Source organism: Balearica regulorum, chromosome 1 (assembly GCF_011004875.1).
Source record: "Balearica regulorum gibbericeps isolate bBalReg1 chromosome 1, bBalReg1.pri, whole genome shotgun sequence".
Lineage (NCBI taxonomy): Eukaryota > Metazoa > Chordata > Aves > Gruiformes > Gruidae > Balearica > Balearica regulorum.
Genome location: NC_046184.1, coordinates 94,055,519 through 94,078,360, shown reverse-complemented (window position 1 = coordinate 94,078,360; position 22,842 = coordinate 94,055,519). Strand labels below are relative to the sequence as shown.

General features: G+C 37.9%; 1 protein-coding gene across 1 annotated transcript in view; it reads left to right on the top strand.

Moving 5' to 3' along the window:
• Positions 1 to 22,842, top strand: part of LOC104631546 (target of Nesh-SH3) — a 164,967-nt gene that overhangs the window by 29,400 nt on the left and 112,725 nt on the right. Inside the window, 3 exon segments of the mRNA XM_075766839.1 lie at positions 4,350 to 4,418; positions 7,554 to 7,686; positions 20,561 to 20,742. Of these exon segments, the coding sequence (XP_075622954.1) occupies positions 4,350 to 4,418; positions 7,554 to 7,686; positions 20,561 to 20,742 (384 nt within the window).

Genomic DNA, 22,842 nt, shown 5'->3' with positions numbered 1-22,842 from the left:
TGTACCAAGAGAAAAAAATTCTGTTGGATTTCCCGAACTTACAATGAGCTCGTGCTGACAACAAACTCTTGAGCAGCTTCATGTATTGCTAGACAGATGAATTTGAATCACAGTGAAGGATAAATGACAATGATGGCGCAGCATCAAATTTTGGTTCAAAGTAGTATGCCTCTTTATCAGGATACAAGATATATTTTCTTTTGTGCTGAGTGTATTTTATGAGCTTAGATGACAGTAAGATGATATTATTTGTCATAGAAGGTATTCAGACTGTGTCAAAAGGTATCAAAATGTAAATTCAGCTAGACTAATAAATAAGGTGAATATACCCATCCAAACGTTCTGATCTTGACTTAAGCCTTTATCTAAATCTGTCCAGTCTGTGTGACTCAGAAAGAAAGAGTATTTCCTTGAAAAACTTGTGCTAGTTTTTTCTAACTTGGTTAGGAAGATTGCAAGTCAGCCTCCTTGAATTTGTTGATACTGTTGGAGGAACTCAAAAAATTGGGTGGAGACAGGAAAATTTTGTAAGAGTGAACAGCAGTTAGCTAACAGAGTGAACAAAATTAATTTCAGTTTCTAAAATCAGCACAGAGTTGAGCTGTGCTTTGGCCTTTCCTTTACCTAAACCAGATTGCCAATATATTGTTCTCTTACACTGTACAATCCTGCTTTGTAATAACCATAATGATGGGTGAATTTTGCATATATATAGGGAAGAATTCTAGCACCACCTTGAACACATTTTACAAAGTGTAATTCAGGGACGTGTGCTAGAGCAGTGCTTAGCTAAAAGATCTTGCTGTGCAGTCAGTTTCTTATCTGGTCAATTCCCAGAAATGTGCAGATGTATGGTTTTCAAGATGCCAAATAATGTGAACATTATTCATGAGTATGTTGTTTCATACAAAAAACCAGATTCTTATTGCTAATGTTAGCTGACCCTAGTGAACTGGAGGATCTGGAGGAGGTCAGAAGCTGCACCTTCAGCTATGCAAGTGTACTGATAGGCAGCAGTTTCATTCACACGAGCCCCTTTGTCCCCCTTCTCTATCTTTCTCCATGCTTGTTAAACCACAGTACTTTTGATCCTTCCCTTTCTCTACCTTTGGCCTTTGCCCTTAACAACATCCCGTAGTAAGTCTTTAGCAATCCCTTAATTCAGATTAGGGAATGGCAGCCTGAAGCTAAAAAATACTTTGTTTTGATTTCTGAATCTGTTGATTTATGAATTCTAATGATGCATTGTAACACTTTTTTTTTTTTTTTAAATTTATTCTAAGTTCATTAGTCAGTTCATTCTTACATTGCTTTGCTTTCAACTGCATTTCTATATTGGCTGATCCCTGAACTGAATTAAAATAGCATGCTTGAACATAGGCAGAATTTGCTAGCATTTTGCAGTGCATGTTGGTGGCCTGCTGCCACTGGTTTGATAGCCTAGCTCATGACATATGGAAGTAAGTGTTCTCCTATATTAGTTTGATGTTTCAGTGGCATATATTTGTGTTATATTCTGGGTGTCTCTTGAAGCTGTTAAGGTGGATAATGGAAGTTTTTTTTCTTTTAATAATTTTATATCATTAATATCACAGAATCTTAGTCAAACAATTGGTTTTTTTTCTTCTATAACACCAAAGTGCTGGTCTGCTTCTGTGCAACTTTGCAGTCTTTGAAATGTTTCTTCTGTGGTAAATTGTAGACATACTTGTGTGTACATGTAGTGTGGTAATTTTTAGACATACTTGTGTGTACATGTAGTGTGTGTGTATTTCAGGCTTTCCAGATGAAAAAGTACTGAGTAACTGAAGCAGTTCAGAAAACTATTTCATCTAATTGGTGGCAGTTCATTGAGCTGTAGTAGCCTTGGTGTTTAAAAGCTAAAACAAAATAACTGAATAGTTCTGTCTAGTATTTTTGAGAAGTGGGAGGAAAGGTTGTAAGAATATGTACTGAACGCATATGCTTGTGTCTACTGTATGTATCAAATGCCATAGATAAAAATACTGTTGCTTTACAAATACTCAGGTGTGTGACTAGTCTTCCCTGCTGTTTTAAAAATAATTTGGTTAGGTGTATGTGCCTGCAGGAGTGTTGTGCTTTGGTCCAAAGTGGCTTTGCTTTATTCAGCTGTGGATATTTAAACTTGAAAGCGCAATTCCAATGTCATATGGCGCCTCTCAACTGAATTGGCAAAACAACTCATGTTTAGGGAATTATAACACTAAAATTAAATTTCAGCAATTGAAACACATTTCAAACCAATAATTAAACAATTAAGGTACATCCATAGTATGGGTTTCCGGTGACTTAGAAGCATAGAATCAGTGAAGTTAAGTGAGTGGTTTTTCCCACACTGGCACAGCCTTTTAAGTAACGCAGCAGGCTTTTGATTTATTCAGTACTGGTTTTCCTTCCTCTCTCCTTACAGAAACCTGGATGTAAGAGAAAGATGAACGATTTTTCAATGGTTCCATTTAATTAATAGACTTCAAGTTATCTATTACACTGAAATATACAGGAAATTCAATCTGTCATCCATAGATAGAGATTTAGAGAAATGTATCTAAACTAGAATAAGAATTTTACACAGAGAATCCTTTTTTTTAAAAAAAAATGTAGCTTTTTGATCAGTATATGGTGGGCCAAATTCTGCCCATGGATATCTCTTTCGAAGTTTCTATGACTTCTTTTTTAGTGTTGCAGTTCACTGAGAATAGAGGCAGTGAGAATAAGAAGAGCAGAAATCTCTGACATCTGATGTCAAGAGTAAGGGGAAATCTTCTTTCTGAAGATGAATTCCCCAAACTAAATTCACCATCTCAATATTGTTTTAATCAAAGCATTTATTATTTTAAGCTGCAGGGTGAAGTTATCTGCCTTTCACTGCCAGAAACATGAATATATCTGAACTTGTGGCCTTTTACCATGTGTGCTTGTGTCATCCAAACTGCATCAAATGTCTCTCAAATGTGTTAGAGCTTGTGTAAAACTTGGTTTCCTTCTTTTAATTGTTTCCTATGAAGACTAGTATTTCCAGAAGTTTTCCAACCTGGTTCACAACTCACACCCAGCTAGCAATGACTCTGCATCCTTTATAATGGCTGCAGTTCTTGTGTACTTCAAAAGAAACTTAGGCCATTCATGTAAGATTGAATTGAAAGACAGAAAATCTTGTCTTCTGAAGGGCTTTTCATTTTTTTTTTTACTATGTAATATGATCTGTTAACTTTCTGAAATGAAGCAGTTGAACCTTTTATGGCAAGTGGCACAAAAAAGTTCAAACTGGAGTAAAAATGGAGAGAGATTCATTCCTGTAAAGATCTAAGAAGTATTTTGCAAAGGTTCATTGAAATGCATAGAGGTTAAAATGAAAAGAAAGGTATTTTCCAGACTTTCTGACATTTACAGTCTCTCTGAGATGAATTTATTGAATAAGAAAATCATTTAAAGTGTTGCTCTCCTGTTGCATGCAACATTATTTCTAATGTAATAGTACTCAGAGATTCTACAGTTACAGCCCTTTGTGGATTTTACACAGATATTAGTCCCTAGCTCTTAAATGTTTGTAATAACTTTACTTTCATAAAGTGCATTCAGAACTGTCAAAACACTTAATAGTTAAATATCATAATAAGTCCCTGGGAAAAGTATGTAAATGTGATTATGAAACAAGCCAGTAACTGATGTGGAGACTGTCTGTTATTGTGGTGTTTTCTGCAACCAGACAATCTTGCAAATCTTGAATGATTTAGTATTAGTCTGCTGGGATGTGTGATCCTAAATGATTGATGCATTTTGTTTATTCTTTTTACAATAGGTCAACTCTTTACTGAGAAACTGCTTACAACAGGAGAACAAAGGTGTATAGCCTAAAACAGAATACAGAAAATATTGTAGGAAAAGTTCCTATGACTCCTGTCAGGAGACTAGATATCTCCTGGTTGTACTTTTCAGACTTTGCCCTCTTATTACTTTACCTGGTTTACTTTCTTGTTTTGCCATCACCTCTTCTTCTTCATCTGGGTTTTCATTCCCCTTCACTTTCCAAGTAATGTTTGCGTTGAAATGTGTTTCCTGCTATGTTCACCTGGTGTGTCTCAATCAAAAACAATTGCCAAATCTTTTGTGCATGGGTGTATCACTTTTCCTAATGGCTAGAATATTTCTGAATGATTGGTGAATAAACCTTAAAGCAAACATGCTGAAAGATCACAAAGGTTGGATAAAATGTCAAGCGTTCACTGAATATTGGACTTTCTCTTATGAATTATAGGTTAATCTGTTTTTCAAATAAAGTACATATACAAGTACACGTCTGTACTAATTGCTGTTTTCTTCATTTACAGATGCGGAGCCACGGTATTTGGTTTCAGTAAGACCAGCACGTATTTCAAATAACAAGAAATCTTGTTCAGGTACTTTACCATAACTGCATCTCTTTCTTAAAGTAGTTAAAGGAAGACAGAATCTCTTACTGGTTTTCCCTGAAAAGGTATTTTTAACTGTAGGTGTCTGACTGGGATGCACAAATTCCATACTTGGAAAGGTAAATGTATGACAGAATTTCCTAGTCACTAATTAGTCGCACATATGGTGTTCAAAATATGAAGAAGTACCTAGAGATTGTTCTTGTAAAAAGTTCTTACAAATGAGAACTGAAGTTTAGAATACTAATTTCTGATTCTTAAAGAGGTCGCAAGTGCATGCAAAAAAAGTAAAAGTTTTGAAATACAATGATCTGATGTATTGAAGTTACTCTTCTCAAACTACTAGTAAGGATTCCTTCATCCATGGACATGTTAATGCTCTTTGTTTCTCATTGGAAATGGTAACTTGTGTGTGTATTTACATATATGTATCTGCAAATCGGTACTACTACTAAGTTTGCTGATGCAAGGAGTTAAGGAAAGAGGGGTGTTTCTAGCTTAAACTGTACATAGCAGAGCAGAAATCTACATTTGATTCTTATTTGTTCCAAAGACTTTCTATATGACCTTATTCATGTCATTAATAGTGTTACCTTTTAATTGCTTACTTTAATATGGAGATGACTCTCAGGATCACTGGTCTGTTGCAGACAATAAACTGATAGTATATATGTATATGTTTATAGTTTGAGATATTCATACGAATTTTTTTTCTAATTCCTGGGAGCTGCTTGAGATTAATTTCTTCTTGTTCTTGGACAGATGTAAAACAGTATGTCTGGAAAGATTTTGAAAAGTGCACCTTTCAGATGCAACTTCACATATATATATACATGTATAAAATAAAAATATATATATAAGAAAAAAATGCCCAATGCACTATTTGGAAAATACTAATTTTTGTATCTACAGTATACAGAAACTGATTTGTGGAACAAGATTCATGAAATTGACTTTTCCGTCCAGCAAAGATATAAGAACAACTGTTGGTTTAATGCTAGCTAGATATGTGCAAGTCTTTTTAGTAGTGAGAATAGTTAAACTGGACACATGACCAAGAATTGTGGCAGAGCCTGAGTCACTGCAATTTTAAATTTACAAATGAAGACTGGTTACATTTCTAGAGGAGACATTGTAGTTCAAACTGTGATTAATATAGCAGAGTTGTATGGTTTGTGTTCATGTAGATCAACATAGATTGTCACCAAGGTAATTCCTGGTTTTACAGTGCAGTCTCTAACTGGGAACTAATGACTTAATAAGAGTCATAATCAAAATCGTATGTAGGTCCTCCCAAACCCCAGTATGATTTCAAGTTATATGAGAGCTTGTTTTTTCTTTTCATTAAAACTTGGTATTTTCCACGTTTCCTCAAAAAGTGATCAAGAAAGGGATTTTGCTATAGATAGCAGATTTGCCAGATATTTTGATGAATGATCAAGCTGTTTGTGTTAAGTTTTTCTTTAAAAATGGAGAAAGAGTATAGGAACTGGTCCAGAAAACAAGAAAATTATTTGGATGTTTGCCCTTGTGGAAGTATCATATGTTCCGCAATATTTCAAAGCGTGTCATACTTTCTCTTATGCGTAGCGACTGGTTTTATTTTGTTTGGGGGGGGGGGGGGTTGTGGCAACATATTCATTATCAATATAAAGTAAAAACCCCCACAGTTAACATTTCGAAATGCACATATATGCGTTGGTTGAAAGTACGAATCAGACTTTCATCGGGGCTTTTTAATTGAAGAGATACGAGGGTTCAAAAGGCATGAAAAGAAAGTTAATCAGATCTGTTTCACAACAGTGAAAAATGTAACCCTTAAATCAGTGGCCTATAAACTTTTAAGGAATTTGTGGTCATCTATACATTTTGAGGAGGTACAGATCCTTTTTATTTTTGAAGTATGTAATGTGATGTAAAGAATATATGGATTTCCTTTAATTAATCATCTTTCAAACACCAGAGGTTCTCCTTGGGCTTGTAGCAGTCCACAAACTACCGGTTCAAAATATTTACTCTAGATCATTTCTTAATTTCCAACCATTAACTTTTGAATTTTAAATAAATAAAGTTCTTTCTCCACATGAGAGTTGTGCTACTGCATTCAGAGCAAAGCTGAAGTGTCATGCAAAAGCTGAAAATTTTTAATGTAGTAGGTGGTTAAAAAGAGAAAAATGCTCCCAGATACAGACACCAACTCAGATCTGCCTACAATTAAAAGCAAAAGGATTTTTGTAGGTTTTATTTTATTCTTGATGAAGAATGCTGTAGAAAGTATGTCTTATCTATGGACATAATTGCAGTTTTACTAAGAATCCTGCCAAGAAGTTACTATTTCTGTCATATGCAAAAAGAGACTTCCTAATGTCCTGAACTCTGTGGAACACCTTCTGTGATGCAGTTCAAGACAGCCAGAGCTTTGAACTTAATCTGCATATAGCTTATTCTTATATTAAGCATATCAAAACCACCCACTGTTCATTTTCAAAAACTAGGTTTAACTGGAACATAGGCTGAAAAAAGAGAAATAGTCAAAATAAGACAAAATTGAAACAAAGTTTAGTAAAACGAATCTCCCTTCTACCCACCAAGTAATAGCAAGAATTCCTTTAGGTTTACCTTGGATCTGCAAGTCTGGAAGTGGAGTCTTCCAGTGTCTTCCAAGGTTGAAATACATGCTGTGCAAGTCCAGAGGGGACCTAAAAATAGTCTTTTTTGAAGCTTGTGTGTCTGATACCTGCTTTCTAAAGTAGTCTCCTAATCTGTGCTCCTGCTGCCTGCTAACTGCATCCTCCCTTCCTTTATGCCAGTTTTGTTCTGCACTTCTTTCCTCTGTTCATGCTCAGTTGATTTCAGAGAAGGAGCAGTCTCTTCCTTGCAGATGGTTCACTTGCCTCAACAAGAAGTCAACAAACAGATCACAGACACTGTCTCTGCCCCCTTTTTAAAATCATACATTAGCAATAGTGACCATGAAAAAGAGGGAGAACCGTTGTACCTTTCCCTTTAAGTTGGGAAGAGAAGTAGGTCTTAATTTACTTTATCCAACTGCAAAAACTTTCCCCTGTATAATGCAGGAGAGAGAAACTAACTTGTAATTGCGATTATATGTTTCTTACGTAGGTCGGACCAAGACTCAAAAGCCTCTGCAGCTGGTAGTTGGCACTCTGACCCCAACCTCTGTGTTCCTCTCTTGGGGCATCCTAGTCAACCCTCAACATGACTGGACAGCAACAAGTAACTGTGCTAGTGACAGGTAACATAACAGAAAACAGTTTTTTATGATGATCGTGATTTAATTCAGCGTAGTTTTCTGGTGTGGCTGAAATAAGTTTGACAGTGGAAATAAAAAAGTTGGAAGCAATAGTTCTGAATGTGAAGTAAGTTTTCTCATTTACTTCAATTAGCGCTTTGCAAGTCCTTACTTGTCTTGAGTGCAAATTTAGTCAGACGTCTACATGCTGAAGTACAAATCTTGCTATTTCATACTAGATCCTTTGTTCTTCTTAAACCATTGGCCTTGGCTCTACCATCATTTGTATCTGAATCACTTGAAAGAAACTTTGTTAAATGATAGGAAATACATTGGTTTAAAGTTTGCCAAATAGAAGTAAAGTAAGTCTTTTGCTGTGCTGTGGTAGGGGAATGATGTCCTGTTTCAATGCTATTTGATTTTTGTTTCCTGTATTTAGTCTTGTCACTACACTACTTTCCTGATATTGATACAATGCAACTTTCATTAATTTTCTGTTATAAGTAAAAGTTGATCTCTTCTACTATAAAATTTTTGTTTTCCTGTAATTATTTAATGAGTGGTACAGTAGGTGGGGAGCTCAGGAAGACTCACCAAGTAGCAGTGGCAAGAGAAGTCATAGTGCTGTGTATCTTCTCAGTTAAGTAAAGTTCTATTTTAGGCAACTCTTGGCAGATGAGTAAAATTTATCTACTGCAATTATTGGAATTGTTAATGCAGATGTTTTCCCTTCTCTGTCACTTTGGTGTTCTCTTTGTTTTCTTCCTTTTATGACAGAAGAATTTTTTTGTCTTCCTTTACATTGTGTGAAGCTCCATTCAACTCAGCAGTGTTTTGTAAAACCAAGAAGAAACTTTGTGCACCCATGTTTGGGATGCATCTACATCTGGTTTGCAGCTATCATCTTTTCTTTTTTGAATGCATCTTTGCATTATTGAGAGCACTTTTTTCCCTATCTATCTAATTTTTGTCTAATTTGTAGCTGTCTAATTTAGACTTGAATCTGCTTACTTTGATGTTGATAAAAAACCTCCCATTGATATCATTAAACTGGATGTCAAACATAGGTTATGTTAAAAAAGCCCATCCCATGTAGCCAATATAACCTTTTTCTTACCTCCCAAAAGTTTTGGACTAACCATTTTCAAGCTTCAAAAATTTCTCATGAGCAAATTTGGATCTTTATCACCAACCAGTTGCTGAGGGGAGCTGCTCCAGTGCTGACCTGACCCACAGCAGAGTGGCAGATCTTGGCATGCAGGGGGTTTTCTTGAGGCAAAGAAACGCCAGGGGAGCGGAGAGACCTGCCAGAAGCTGGCAGCTCCCGTGGGAGATGCTGACAAGGCCTGGGCGCTACCAGAGCCACAGCAGCCACCCCACACACCTACAAAAGGCAGCCCTATGGAGTGTGAGTGAACAGGAGCACTGTGAACAGAGCAGGCAAACAGAGCGTGGCATGTCAGCCACGATGTGATGTGGCAAACAGAGCATGGCGCGTTAGCCAGGGCATGATGCAGCAGTTTACACAGCAGTTTGCGCAGAAGGGCACACAAGAAGGGTGTAGTCACCCTACCAGCTCAAGAGCTGGGTTTAATTGGTGGTCATCACCCTCTCAGAAGAAACTTAGCTATGGTAACAAAGCTCTGTCCTTTGCACTCACCAGTATGAATGTGGCAAGCCAGACAGAGCTCCCACAAAAACAAGCTGCCATTTCTCTTCAGTAACTGAATATTCTTGTTGGGACATTCACTGACTCAAAGTTTGTTCAAACTCTTTAACATAGTATGTAATGTTTTCCACTTAGTGCAGTGCTACTGGTATATTGCAATGTTTAAAGTATATTCTATATGTTTGCTACACTAGTGTGAGACACTTGCTTTTACCATGTGTTTGTGTCAGGTAATGGTATGCATCTCCCAGAATTCTGGTTCTTTAGTTGTTTAGTCCAGTTAGCTGATTCCTCTCAGGTTTACTTTTAATGTGCCCTCCATTTTAGTGAAATGTTGTCAGTACTAAAGTACTGCCTGTGTATTTCCCTTTTGCCCCCATAAAAGGACTTGCCTATAAGAGTTGTATTGTTCGTTTTGTTTGACTACCTCCCTGTACTTCAACTCTAAAGATGCACTAATGAGTAGCTATTTTAAAAACACTTAAATCAAATTACAAACAGTCATATCAAAATATGGGTATATACCTATAGTCAGATTTCTACTTTGCAATCAATCATAGGAATAAAGTTAATGAAGGGGGGGGGGGAAATCACTTCAGTGGTGCTCTTACTTTGTTTACCTTTAATGGACCAAAATGCTGGTGATTTGTGTAAATGATGAGAACAGTTCTCCACATGACTATGGTGCATATTTCTATTATTCCAAGCAGAGACTGGATTCAAATATATTTCTAGTCAGTGTTTAGAAGAAAAATTGTTAATTTATGATAATAATTTGAATGATGATTGATATGGATGATAAGAAAAAATTAGGAAGTAGTTAAAAGTATGAGACTTCAAATCAGATAACAGATTTATCAACATTTGTAGCTATCGCAGGAGCAGTCCACTTGATCCTTTTTCATCTGGCATGTTCTCTTTACTATGACATGCTGAAACATACTGTTAATCATCCTCAAGACTCTTGTATAGTGACTCCAAGCTCAAGATCAGATCCCTATGAGTAAGAAATCAAGCAAAGGAGGCAAGAGACGTGCATGGATGAGCAAGGAGCTTCTAGAAAAACTCAAATGGAAGAAGGAAGTTTACAGAATGTGGCAAAAAGGGACTGGCCACTTGGGAGGAATATAGGAACATTGGCAGAGTATGCAGGGATTCAGGCTAAGGCCCACTTGGAATTAAATCTGGCAAGGAATGTCAAGAACAACAAGAAGGGCTTCTTCAAGTACATCAGTTGCAAAAGGAAGACTAGGGAAAATGTGGGCCTGCTCCTAAATGAGGTGGGTGACCTGGTGACGGATGATACAGAGGAGGCAGAGTTACTGAATGCCTTCTTTACTTCAGTCTTTACTGCTAAGACTGACCCTCAGGAATCCCAGGCCCTGCAGGTAAGAGAGAAAGTCTGCAGCAAGGAAGACTTTCCCTTGATCGCGGAGGATTGGGTTAGAAATCATTTAGGCAAACTTGATACCCACAAATCCATGGGCCCCAATGGGATGCACCCACAAGTGCTGAGGGAGCTGGCAGATGTTACTGCTGAGCCACTCTCTATCATCTTTGAAAGGTCATGGAGAACAGGAGAGGTGCCTGAGAACTGAAGGAAAGCCAGTGTCATTCCAGTCTTCAAAAAGGGCAAGAAGGAGGACTCTGGAAACTACAGGCCAGTCAGCCTTTCCTCCATCCCTGGAAAGGGGATAGAACAGCTCATTCTGGATGTCATCTCTAAGCATGTGGAGGAAAAAAAAGATTATTGGGAGTGGTCAGTGTGGATTCACCAAGGGGAGATCATGTATGACTAATCTGATAGCTTTCCATGATGGCATGACCAGCTGGGTGGATGAGGGGAGAGCAGTGGATGTTGTCTACCTCAACTTCAGCAAGGCTTTTAACACTGTCTTTCATAACATTCTCCTAAGCAAGCTTAGGAAGTGTTGTTTAGATGAGTAGGCAGTGAGGTGGGTTGAGAACTGGCTGAATGGCAGAGCTCAGAAGGTTGTGATAAGCAGCGCAGAGTCTAGTTGGAGGCCTGTCGCTGGTGGTGTGCCCCAGGGGTCAGTACTGGCTCGTCACATCCAGCATATTCATCAATGACCTGGATGAGAGGACAGAGTGTACCCTTGGCAAGTCTGCCAATGATACAAAACTGGGAGGAGCGGCTGACACGCCCAAAGGCTGTGCTGCCATTGAGAGAGACCTGGACAGGCTGGAAAGTTGGGCGGAGAGGAACCTAATGAAGTTCAACAAGGGCAAGTGGAGGGTCCTGCACCTATGGAGGAATAACCCCAAGCACCAGCACACGTTAGAGGTTGACTTGCTGGGAAGCAGCACTGGTGCATTAAGAAGAACTGTGTTCCGTTCTGGGCTCCCCAGTTCAAGAAAGACAAGGAACTACTGAAGAGAGGACGATTAGGAGACTGGAGCATCTCTTGTATGAGGAAAGGCTGAGAGAGCTGGGTCTGTTTAGCCTGGAGAAGACTGAGAGGGGATCTTATCAATGCTTCTAAATATCTAAAAGGCAGGCGTCAAGAGGATGGGGCCAAACTCTTTTCAGTGGTGCCCAGTGACAGGACAAGAGGCAGTGGGCACAAACTGGAACGCAGGAAGTTCCATCTGAATGTGAGGAAAAACTTCTTTACTTTGGGGGTGGCAGAGCCCTGGAACAGGCTGCCCAGAGAGGTTGTGGAGTCTCCTTCTCTGGAGATACTCAAAACCCACCTGGATGCGATCCTGTGTAACCTGCTCTATCAGCGGGGTTTGACTAGATGATCTCCAGAGGTCCCTTCCAACCTCTACCATTCTGTGATTCTGTAACTTCTAATCTTTGACATCGGCAGTATGTGGCAATTATGACCTTTTAACTCAGTTCTGTCGGTTAATATCCCACCAAGCTTTAGATTTGTAACTCTGTATGACCTGAAATGGAGTCACTATTCTCAGCCTCAAGATTTTAGCATCTCCGGATGGACATTAGGCTTTTGTACAAATGTTGCATAATAGAAGTTAGTTGAATATGTTACTGACTCAGAAGATGAAAACCATATGGAACAGCATGGATCTGTTGGCCAAGATTTTCCCTAGTGTGAGTCTGACCTCAGTGGGATATTCCTTAGAATATCTGGTTTTGTGAGCAAATGAGTTTTGAGTAAGAGGTGCCATGTTTTCCAAAAGCATTGGTATCTCTTATTGCTTCAGTGAAATGATTGCTTGCTTATTGAGGGCACATAGTGTTGTTCTGTACCTAGGAAGTGCTTTTTAAGAAAATCCAATGAAGAAAGTTTCCTGTGCCATTTTTTGACAAACCATCGTTTGGTTGCTTAACTCTCTAGAGACTAAGGGCATAAGTCAATAGAGTGCTACATATCTCCTGCAAGATAACCCCAAACCCTAATCCCTTGTGGAAGCAAATATAATCACTGCCATTTGTGTGGATCAAAGTTCTTTGCAAGGTCAAATTTTAAAGCCTCCTTGAAGTGGCTATCATCTCTGGTCAGAGCCTTAGCACTAGAATGCAAAAGAAAACAAAAAGACCCAAACAAAAAACCTGAAGTGATTAGTTTTATGTAACTGATGAAAACTACGTAACACTAGAAAGGTTCCACCAACAATGTGGAGTTAGCTTTCTCAGCATCTTCTGTTTTCTGACACCAGTGTGAGGTAGTTGATGAGGGAGGATGGCAAAGTCATGACAACCTTCTGCACAGTCATGTTCAGTTTCTCTTTTTATGCTTCTAAGAGTAGTGACACTTGTTTCCTCTCTGCCTTTCAATGTTTAAACAACCATTAGTGGACAGAGCTGTCATAATAAACATACTGGGGCTATGTTTACTGTCCATTTAGGTCTGAAAAAGAGAGTATGGACTATTGTGTAGACTTTTCTTGGCCTTTTCTTTGATTAGAACAGCTCCACAGATCCCAAAATGGAGCAGGGGGTGAAAAAAAGAGGAGTTTGACCTTCAGTTCTTTGGGCAAGGGGAGTTGGGGGAAGGAACAGAAAATATTTTTTCTATGCAAGAAAAAAATAGGTTTGTAGATAGAATACTGTATTTTATTGTATCGTTTACTGTATTGAGTGGATTGTATAGAAAAACACACTTTCAGATACATGTGAAATAGAAATTTAAAGCCTGAAGATATGCGGTTTTTTTCATTAAATATAGCTAACTTAAGAACTTTGACAAATTCACATTTATATTGTCTAAATTTGCCTGTGATTTAAATGTCTTAATGTTATATTTGGAAATAGTACAGATTTTGTGTTTTACTTGATTTGTCTCTGATGCTTTTGAGTTTAAAAAAAAAAAAAAAAAAAAAAAAGTAGAGAGGGAAAACCAGAGAAGAATCTGTACTTACTCTTTCTGTTGTACTGCATATACAAGTAGGGTTTTTTGTAAACCCTAAATTCAGAAAGATATGTGCCTGTATCTCCTTCTGTGCCTATCTACAAATCTGTGTCACTACACAGCTGCCAACTTAATCATATTTTGTGTTGCAAACATTAGAGAAGATGTATTTTAAACTTAGCAGAATTCCTTAAAGAAAACATACTGTAGCAAATAAGCTTTTTGAGTTTTGGATGCTTTTGAGTTACTGTCATGGGAGTATATGTTGAAAGCTTGTTTAAAAATGGAAAGATTTGTTGGTGGTCAGCCTCTCATTCTCCAGAACCCCTAACTCTTCAATTCATTTCAGTCGTTCTACTAAAACAAAAAAAAAAAAAAAAAAAAGTGGAAGAAAAAAGAATGTTAGTGATCATGTAAAAGTGAAAACTAAACTAGGAAGTGCTTTGCAAACTTAACTGGTAGCTATCAGCAATGTAACTCTTTCCATCATTTTATATATGTCAGTGTCTGTTACTTTAAAGTAAACCTAGCAACAAAAAGGAAACAATATAATCAACTTTGTCTGCCAATTTGTGAAACACTCTATCTGAAAAATCATAGTTCAAACCATTTTTCTTTTACTACTTTCTAACACTAAATGGATGCTGCACTTCTAATGAAGTCTAACTATAAACAAATAAATAAATGTGTATGTCAATAGTCTTTTTTTTTTTTTAAAGGTCTGATTACATTCCTATGCACAAAAGTGCAATCTTTTATCTACAACAAAACGAAATCACAGAGCAGGAATGTTCTTATATCTCCAAGGCTTAATTGTTTGTTTAGTGTTATGTGTGACTAAAATAGTTATGATTAAATTGTTTGGAGTTTTGGTTTGGATCTGGTTCCAAATAAACCCATGATATTTATACAAACTGACCTAGTCTGGAAATCTCATAAAACCATCTGCTTTATAAGATTTCCAGTATCTAATTGTTTGTGCCCAAATATTTGACTATTCAAGCATTTTCTGGGAATCTGGCTGAAAAGAGATTTAGTTAACAATTGGAAAAATAGCACTGGAATTCTTGGCCAGACAGTGTCATTCATACTGATGTATGAAAACTTAATGTTTTGCCTATTCATCCTAGAATTTTGCTTCTCTTAACAGTGAGTGAGATTTCCTTAATTTCAAAAGCAAAAACCCTGTGGGCTGCTTCTTTAAAATGGTCATCATATTTTGATTTTTTTGTGTAATAAGAAGGCAGGCTCTAAGCTGAGAAGAAAAGATTTAACTGCCTTGCATTGTGAAGTTTAAAAAACCCTAACTATGTAAACTGGACACAGAAAGCATAGAAAAATTATTTTGTGTTGGGCTGATAGTCTTTTACATAGACTTGGCAGACACAGTAATCACTACAGTGGTTGGCCTATGGAGTAATATCATACTATTGTGGCTTCCTTTTAATCCTGAGATTGGTTTTGCTGCTTTTATTTTTGCTATTGTTTCACATTTTGTGTGCATCATAGGTGGAGGTGAGTTGATGTCAGAATATTGTAAAAGAATACTTAAAGCTCTTTAATATGGAGAGAGTTTCAAGAATGCAAACATTAAACGTATCATGGTGTTGCACAAATGCACATGGAGAGAGACTGACTTTGCGAATGTAGGCTCTATTTCTTTCCTATGGTTATTTTTTTTTTCAGTTGGCTTTATTACAGCAATTAACTCTGAGTGGAACAGTACCCTCACCTGCTCATGACGCCTTCGGTTGAAGTTGTTGGAGTTTATTATCCTTTCAGTTGTCTAGTAAAAAGGGAGGAAGTAAAATTTCTCTACAGTCCCCATGGTGGTTTGATTGGTGGTATCTTCTAATGAGTGAAACATGACCTATTAGGGAGAGAGATATTAATTTTTATGGAGCTTAACAAAAGAGCTCTAATGTTTTATAGAGTGCTAGCTGGAAAAGAAGTGAAGTGAACCCTGTAATCTTTTGATTGGTATTTGTTGTAAGTAGGTATACAAGTGCTATTCAATGAACGTTCTGATAAAATGTACCCTTTTCATATCGCCCACCAAAACAAATAAAGAATCAAAATTAAAAGCAGTTAAATATTGCAGGTCTTGGTACGTGCTGAGAATTCTAGATTAAAAAAAAATTCTTACTCAGTGTAACTGGATGTGCCACCTCCTTAGTGAAACATCAGACTAGCAGTCACAGCTGTGGACAATATTCCTGGGAATATTCAAATCACTCTTTCCTTGAATAGTGTGTTACTTTCATAGTAGCTATTAGTGCCCTGCAATATGCAATCAGTTTTTCGTATTCTTACCTCACAGGGAGAAAGGGAAGTGTTTTATCTGAGAAACAGCATAGTGTACCTTTCCCCTCTATGTGGTTGTGGCTGTACTTCACTTCAGCCTGCCTTCAGTCATTTTTTGGGGGAATCTATACAGAGTTTTCTGTTAATGTTTGCAATCCAGGAGAAGCAGTTTTGCAGCTTCTGACACACATAGCATGCCAGCTCCGCTAATTTTGTGTGTGTGTGTCACTGCCACAAGGGGATGGATATACATGAGTGGTGACTGGATTTTACTGCTTTCTTGTGTCTTCAATTATATGCATTGGTTGTCTGATATTGTATTTTTTCTGAAAGGAATGTTTGAAAAAGGGAGAAATTAAAATGACAACCAAATTTAATCAGTAGAATGTTCTCAGGCAGGCACTGAAATTGCACTGCATCTGGCAGCTTATTGGTCGGATTTAACAATGAATTGTTGTTCTTTAATGACAAAACTTGCCGGTTCTGAATTCATACTCTATAAACAAATGATTGAATTTCCCCAAAAGTGCATGTTGTTTACAGTTTGGATATTCTTACTACTCAAATGATTGTGACTTGCGAATTGTTAACTGGAACTTCATTTTGGTTGCTTTTTATTGAAATTGTTGAGAAATTCTGTCATTACAGTCAGTGTTTTTAGTACTCGTTGTGGCAGGTTTCCACTGAAATAATTAGACCCTTGGTGAAGGTTTTACAGGCTTGGAAATCTTGGCGTTGAGAGCACATTTCTTCTATGCTATATTTTTCTATTTCTAATGGCACAGCTTGACACAACTATGAAAATCTTGTCAGATTTTTTAGTAGTTTTGAATTTTAGTGAAAGATGTTTTTTGACATGCAGGTCTTGTTGGCATTTTAATTCATGTTACGGAGAAGGAATTTGCAGGTGTGGAGACGATATTCAAAAATAGAACATTTTTTGCAGTAAAAGTGGAAGCAGCCACTTAAAAGCCTCTTTGTTATGAACAAGTTTTGGATGGGTTTTTTCCCTTCTAATTTCAGATGCAGCAATTAATTTAGACTGTTAAATAACTGAAATGCATCAGTATACTGTTTTCTTTCTGTCACATACAATCACTTTATTTCTAACCCATTCAACTAAAACAGGTAGGAAAATGTTAGGATGAAGATGAAAACAAATGACATTTCCACTTTCAGGCAAGGTGCGAACAAGGTGACAACTTCTACTTGTGATTCACATTTTGATCATAGTTCTATCTATACCTATTCTAAATCTCTTACCAAATAACTGTTACAGGGTCCAGGAAGATGCATTTGTGTTGCAGCTGGGATTTGTTTATTACTGTTATGTCCTTTGCAAGGTAGTGACAGAGATTTCAAGTAAGCTTTTCTGGTCTGTTAATGTGGTGGTTATGTATGAAAGGATTAAGACGATAAGATTATGGAGCAGACCCTCCTGGAGACTATGCTCAGGCACATGGAAAATAAGGAGGTGATTGGTGACAGCCAACATGGCTTCACTAAGGGCAAATTGTGCCTGACAAACTTGGTGGCCTTCTATGATGGGGTTACAGCGTTGGTGGATAAGGGAAGGGCAACTGACATCTACCTGGACTTGTGCAAGGCATTTGACACTGTCCCGCATGACATCCTTGTCTCTAAATTGGAGAGACACCTATTCAATGGATGGACCACATGGTGGATAAGGAATTGGCTGGATGGTCGCAGTCAAGGTTGTGATCAATGGCTCAATGTCCAAGTGGAGAACAGTGACGAGTGGTGTTCCTCAGGGGTCGGTACTGGGACCGGCACTGTTCAACATCTTTGTCAGTGACATGGACAGCTGGATGGAGTGCACCCTCAGCAAGTTTGCCGACGACACCAAGCTGTGTGGTGTGGTCAACACACTGGAGGGAAGGGATGCCATCCAGAGGGACCTTGACAGGCTGGAGAGGTGGGCCCGTGCGAACCGCATGAAGTTCAACAAGGCCAAGTGCAAGGTCCTGCACAGGGGTCAGCGCAATCCCAAGCACGACTACAGGCTGGGCGAGGAATGGATTGAAAGCAGCCCTGAGAAGGAGGACTTGTGGGTATTGATTGATGAGAAGCTCAACATGAGCTGGTAGTGTCCGCTTGCAGCCCAGAAAGCCAACCGTGTCCTGGGCTGCATCCAAAGAGGTGTGACCAGCAGGTCGAGGGAGGTGATCCTGCCCCTCTACTCAGCTCTTGTGAGACCCCACCTGCAGTACTGTGTCCAGCTCTGGGGGCCCCAGTACAGGAGAGACATGGAGCTGTTGGAGCGAGTCCAGAGGAGGGCCACGAAGCTGATCAGAGGGCTGGAGCACCTGTTCTCATAGGAGAGAACAGGCTGAGAGAGTTGGGATTGTTCAGCCTGGAGAAGAGGTGGCTCCGGGAAGATCTAATTGTGCCTTACCAGTACCTGAAGGGGCCTACAGGAAAGCTGGAGAGGGACTGTTTATGAGGGAGTGTAGTGACAGGACAAGGGGTAATGGGTTTAAGCTGAAAGAGGGTCAATTTAGATTAGATGTTAGAAAGAAATTCTTTACTGTGAGGGTGGTGAGGCACTGGAACAGGTTGCCCAAAGAGGTTGTGGAGGCCCCATCCCTGGAAGTGTTCAAGGCCAGGTTGGATGGGGCTTTGGGCAACGTGGTCTAGTGGTGGGTGTCCCTACCCATGGCAGGGGGGTTGGAACTAGATGATCTTTGAGGTCCCTTCCAACCCAAACCATTCTATGATTCTATAAAGGAGGAGAAATTGTCCTCATTTTAATGTTGCCAATAATTTCTTGTTAAAAACATTCTTTGTCAGTCCAGCTGATAGTTAGATTGCTTGACATAGGAAATGTGAGTAGATCACAGAAGGAAACAGATTATTACTTGATACAGGAATCGATAAGGAGAGGATATTCACTACTTGCCATATTTCTTTCCTTTCCAAGGTTTGGGTTAGACTGTGGCTTATTTTGAACGCAAAGTAGTACAGCTACTGAACTGAAGAGACATTTCACATTATTATGTGAAACAACATAAATCTTAATTTTGTAACCTGGCAGAATACCTGAATGAGCTGGATTGTAGCAACTAAAACAGCAGAATCTATATTTTGGTGCCAAGAAAACAAATTTGACAGTTATGAGATAAAATGTGGAAACAAAATGAATCTTTGTGTATGAAAATATGTTCTATGATTGATACTTGCCTTGTCTTAGGTTATGTTTTAGTAATGAAGTAGGAATTTCCCTGTACTTGGCAGTCATCTTTCACATACACTCTGGAGGTGCTCTTCTGTAACTGGCAAAAGCAGCTTTATCCATTGAGAGTACTATATTTGGTCTGTTAAGTCATGTTAACCTGGACCTTACGACTTGATACCTTTTCAGTTGATTAAAGAACTTCTTTTGGTTGTTTTCTTAAGGTCCTTTCCTTTCTCTCCATATCTTTTCCTATATCATGCCTGGATTAAATTTCCCAGCCCAAATTTCTTTTTCTTTTTCTTCTGAATGATTCTTGAGCACGTACCTGGGATTTTAGAGTTGTGTTTCTTTTATGGCCTCAATTTGCTTTATTGAAGTGTGGAAAATACAATTGGATGGAATTAATCCTTTTTCAGCTGATGTAAACATAAGATGGATATGGACAATGGCTAGCTTTATTTATGTTATGTGTAACAATTTTTAGTAATATTTGGAATAAAAAGTTGCCAGATCTCTCTGAGATTTGTTTTTACAAAAACAGAACACCCCACCCCCTTCTGGCAGTGAAACATTATGTGTATTGAAAATGAGACTGTAGCAGGCAGTGGAGTTCTTGTGCTGTGAATCTCACCATTTGCATTGCCTTGTTTTATACTGGTTAGCATTGCAGTCATACTTTTTCAGGGTGGTGCTGCTTGATTGAATTGGGCAATTTCTGTAGAAATGTTTTTTAATTTCATAATCTGTTAGCATTCATCACGTTACTGATTTAAACTGCTGAAAGTAATGTCTTGGTTTACTTTCTTGTTTGCGGTGTGGGCAATGCATAATGGGATCACTGAATGAGGAATGTATTATACAAATGTCAACTATTACTGGTTTTCCCTTGAGAATATTTCTGGATTAATTTTGAGGGGAACACCTTCCCCTGGACAGATATAGAAGATTTTGAGAAATTGGTCAAGGCTTCCTGACTAATAGACTCATGATTCAACTGACTAGTTCTGGCATATGTCAGAATCACAGAAACTACTTGCAAAATGAGCTTGCAGTTTGTGGACAGAACCACACACACGTGGTTGTTTGTGAATATGGAGACTGTTCTTTTCCTCTTTGTATAATTCTCCTAATGTCAGGGTCTGTATGATGGGGAACATATACATATCTAGGAGATGACTGGGCTAGCACTACATTTGCAGGGAAGATATGCTGGATTTTCTGATACTTGGTAATCATAAGGGGCCAGAAAGAACAAGAACACAATGGTGGGTAGAAATAATTTTAGCAATACCTAACAAAAATGGTTGCAGTGAGCTTCTTTGTGAAGAATTTTTTTATTATTATTATTCCTTTTATTTTGTCAAGCAGGTTCTATACAGTTCGCTACAGAGAAAAGGATAAAGACAAGAAATGGGTTTTTCAGCTTTGCCCAGTTACAGAAACAGTGGTGGACAATCTGAAGCCAAACACAGTTTATGAGTTTGGAGTTAAAGACAACGTAGAGGATAGTATTTGGAGCAAGACTTTCAATCATAAGACAGTGCTGTCTAGTAAGTATTTGGCAATAATTAATCAAATAACTACTCAGTTTGACAGTATTTTTTCCTCTATTGTGGTATTACTTAAAGTAAGCTACTGATCAGGCTTTCATTGTTTAAAAGATATTCCTTATGTCCCTAACAAATTCCTTTAGGAATTGGTGAAACTAGAGATAGTTTGTGTTTGAAAAACTGCCACCTACTCTTCCGAAAGGTGTTCTCTTCTCATTGCAAATAGTAAAGGATCTGCTGCAGGTTGGTAGAACTCTAACAGCAATTACTTTAGATACGCATAAAGTGTTGAGAATGTATGTTTATACTTTTGACTGGATTCCAAGCTTTTTCCTTGAGCCTTGAATAATAAGATCATTACTAATTTGAGTTGATGGAAAGTATTATCCTTGTTTGAATCTTTTGTATTTGGTTTTACATTCAAACTGGTTAAAAGCTAGACAGGCCCTGTCCTATCCAGCATGCATCACAATTGGCCCTTTCTGACTCTGCAGGAAAGTTGATTTTGAAGCTAATTTTTAGTGAAGGGATTACATAAATTGTGTTTGAAGCATATGTTCCCATGTTCTCTCTCTTTTGTTTGGGTTTTCATGGAGGCAGTGTATAGCATCTCTGGCTGTTCTTTCAGTCATATTTTAAGCTTTTTCTCCAAAGTCCCAAGACAATGCAGGCAAAGTGACATCAAATTAACCCTTCAAAAAACATGTACTGCTCAAAGAATCACTGCTATCAGTGGAGGAAACAGGCAGCAGCAGAGTCTTCCTCCTTTTAAAGAGAGGAAGAGAGGACTTCATAGACATTGTACAATTTCATTTACTTTTCCTCAAGCATTTACATAAACCATGATTTCTGAGCATGATGTTGATCAGAAGATGCTGCAAACTCCTGTGCTCAGTATTTCTAACTTGAGTCAAAATGTGAAGAATGGGAAGTCTCCTAAAAGAGCCTTATCCAGATAAGATTTCCAACTGAAATTTGATTTGGACCTCAGTTTCAAGTTGTAGGTGATTTACCCAACTCAATATACTTGAGGATAAGGGAGGGGAGCAGTAGGATGGCTTGTAAAACTCACTGCAAAAGCCCTCATATTTCCTAGTAAAGAACTTCGCTGTCCATCATCATAAATTAGAAAGCTGTAACTTTGAAGTACCTGCCCAGTGCCCATAGAATCATTTCAGCAATCCAGAATAATGCCATTGTTATACCATGAGCTTAAAGTGGAGAATGGTGGTAGTCTTTTCTGATACCTGCCTCACAAAAAGAAACTCTGCTTCATAACTCTAAAGAAGGCTTACTAAATGGCTGATTTTCCTACATTCTAAAAATTTTAAAGTCATTTGTAGAGCAAATGCCAGAATATATTTGAGCACTTAAAATAGGAGGGAATGAAGAGTTCATAGTACTTATAGTTTAATACTGTGTTCAAGACTGATTGAAATGTCCACTGGCATCACCAAATTTGCTCTTTCTATATAATATATTTCTAAATGCTGTTTCTTACAGGAACTGTACATTTTAAATAGGCCAGAAGAATCATTCTTGTAGGTTATGGAGACAGATTGAGTTGGGTTGAAAGATACTGTCTTGTAAGAGTTTGTATTCTATTTAGATGAAATTTCTTTTTCCTAGAATGTAGACTTTTGTACTCAGTGGGTGCTTCTGCAGGAACTAAATCCAGGGAGCTTGCTATTATCCTGTACTTCTATGTTCTGGTCTACTGATAATGTATCTTGTAATCAGAAAGTTGGCAGCACCTTTCAGAGTCAAGCCTTTCATACTGACAGTGGGTAGTAGGTAGATACAGAAACTGTGGGCAGTAAACAGAGAGTAAACATTTATTATAGATTTGTAACTATCTATCTGCATAGGAGTTTACCAATCAGCACAAATGGCCACTTTTTTTCTGTTTTAACTTACTGTCTTATAGCAATTCAAGGTCTTTTCGTATATTAAGAAGCATCTCAACCTAAACTAAACATCCTTCACTGAAAATTTTCTTCACTCACCAAAGAATATATAAATTACTATAAACAGAAATTCCTGTTGCATGTTCTTGTATTTGTTGAATCCAGAGGCCAAATTTTTGTTATATACTAAACA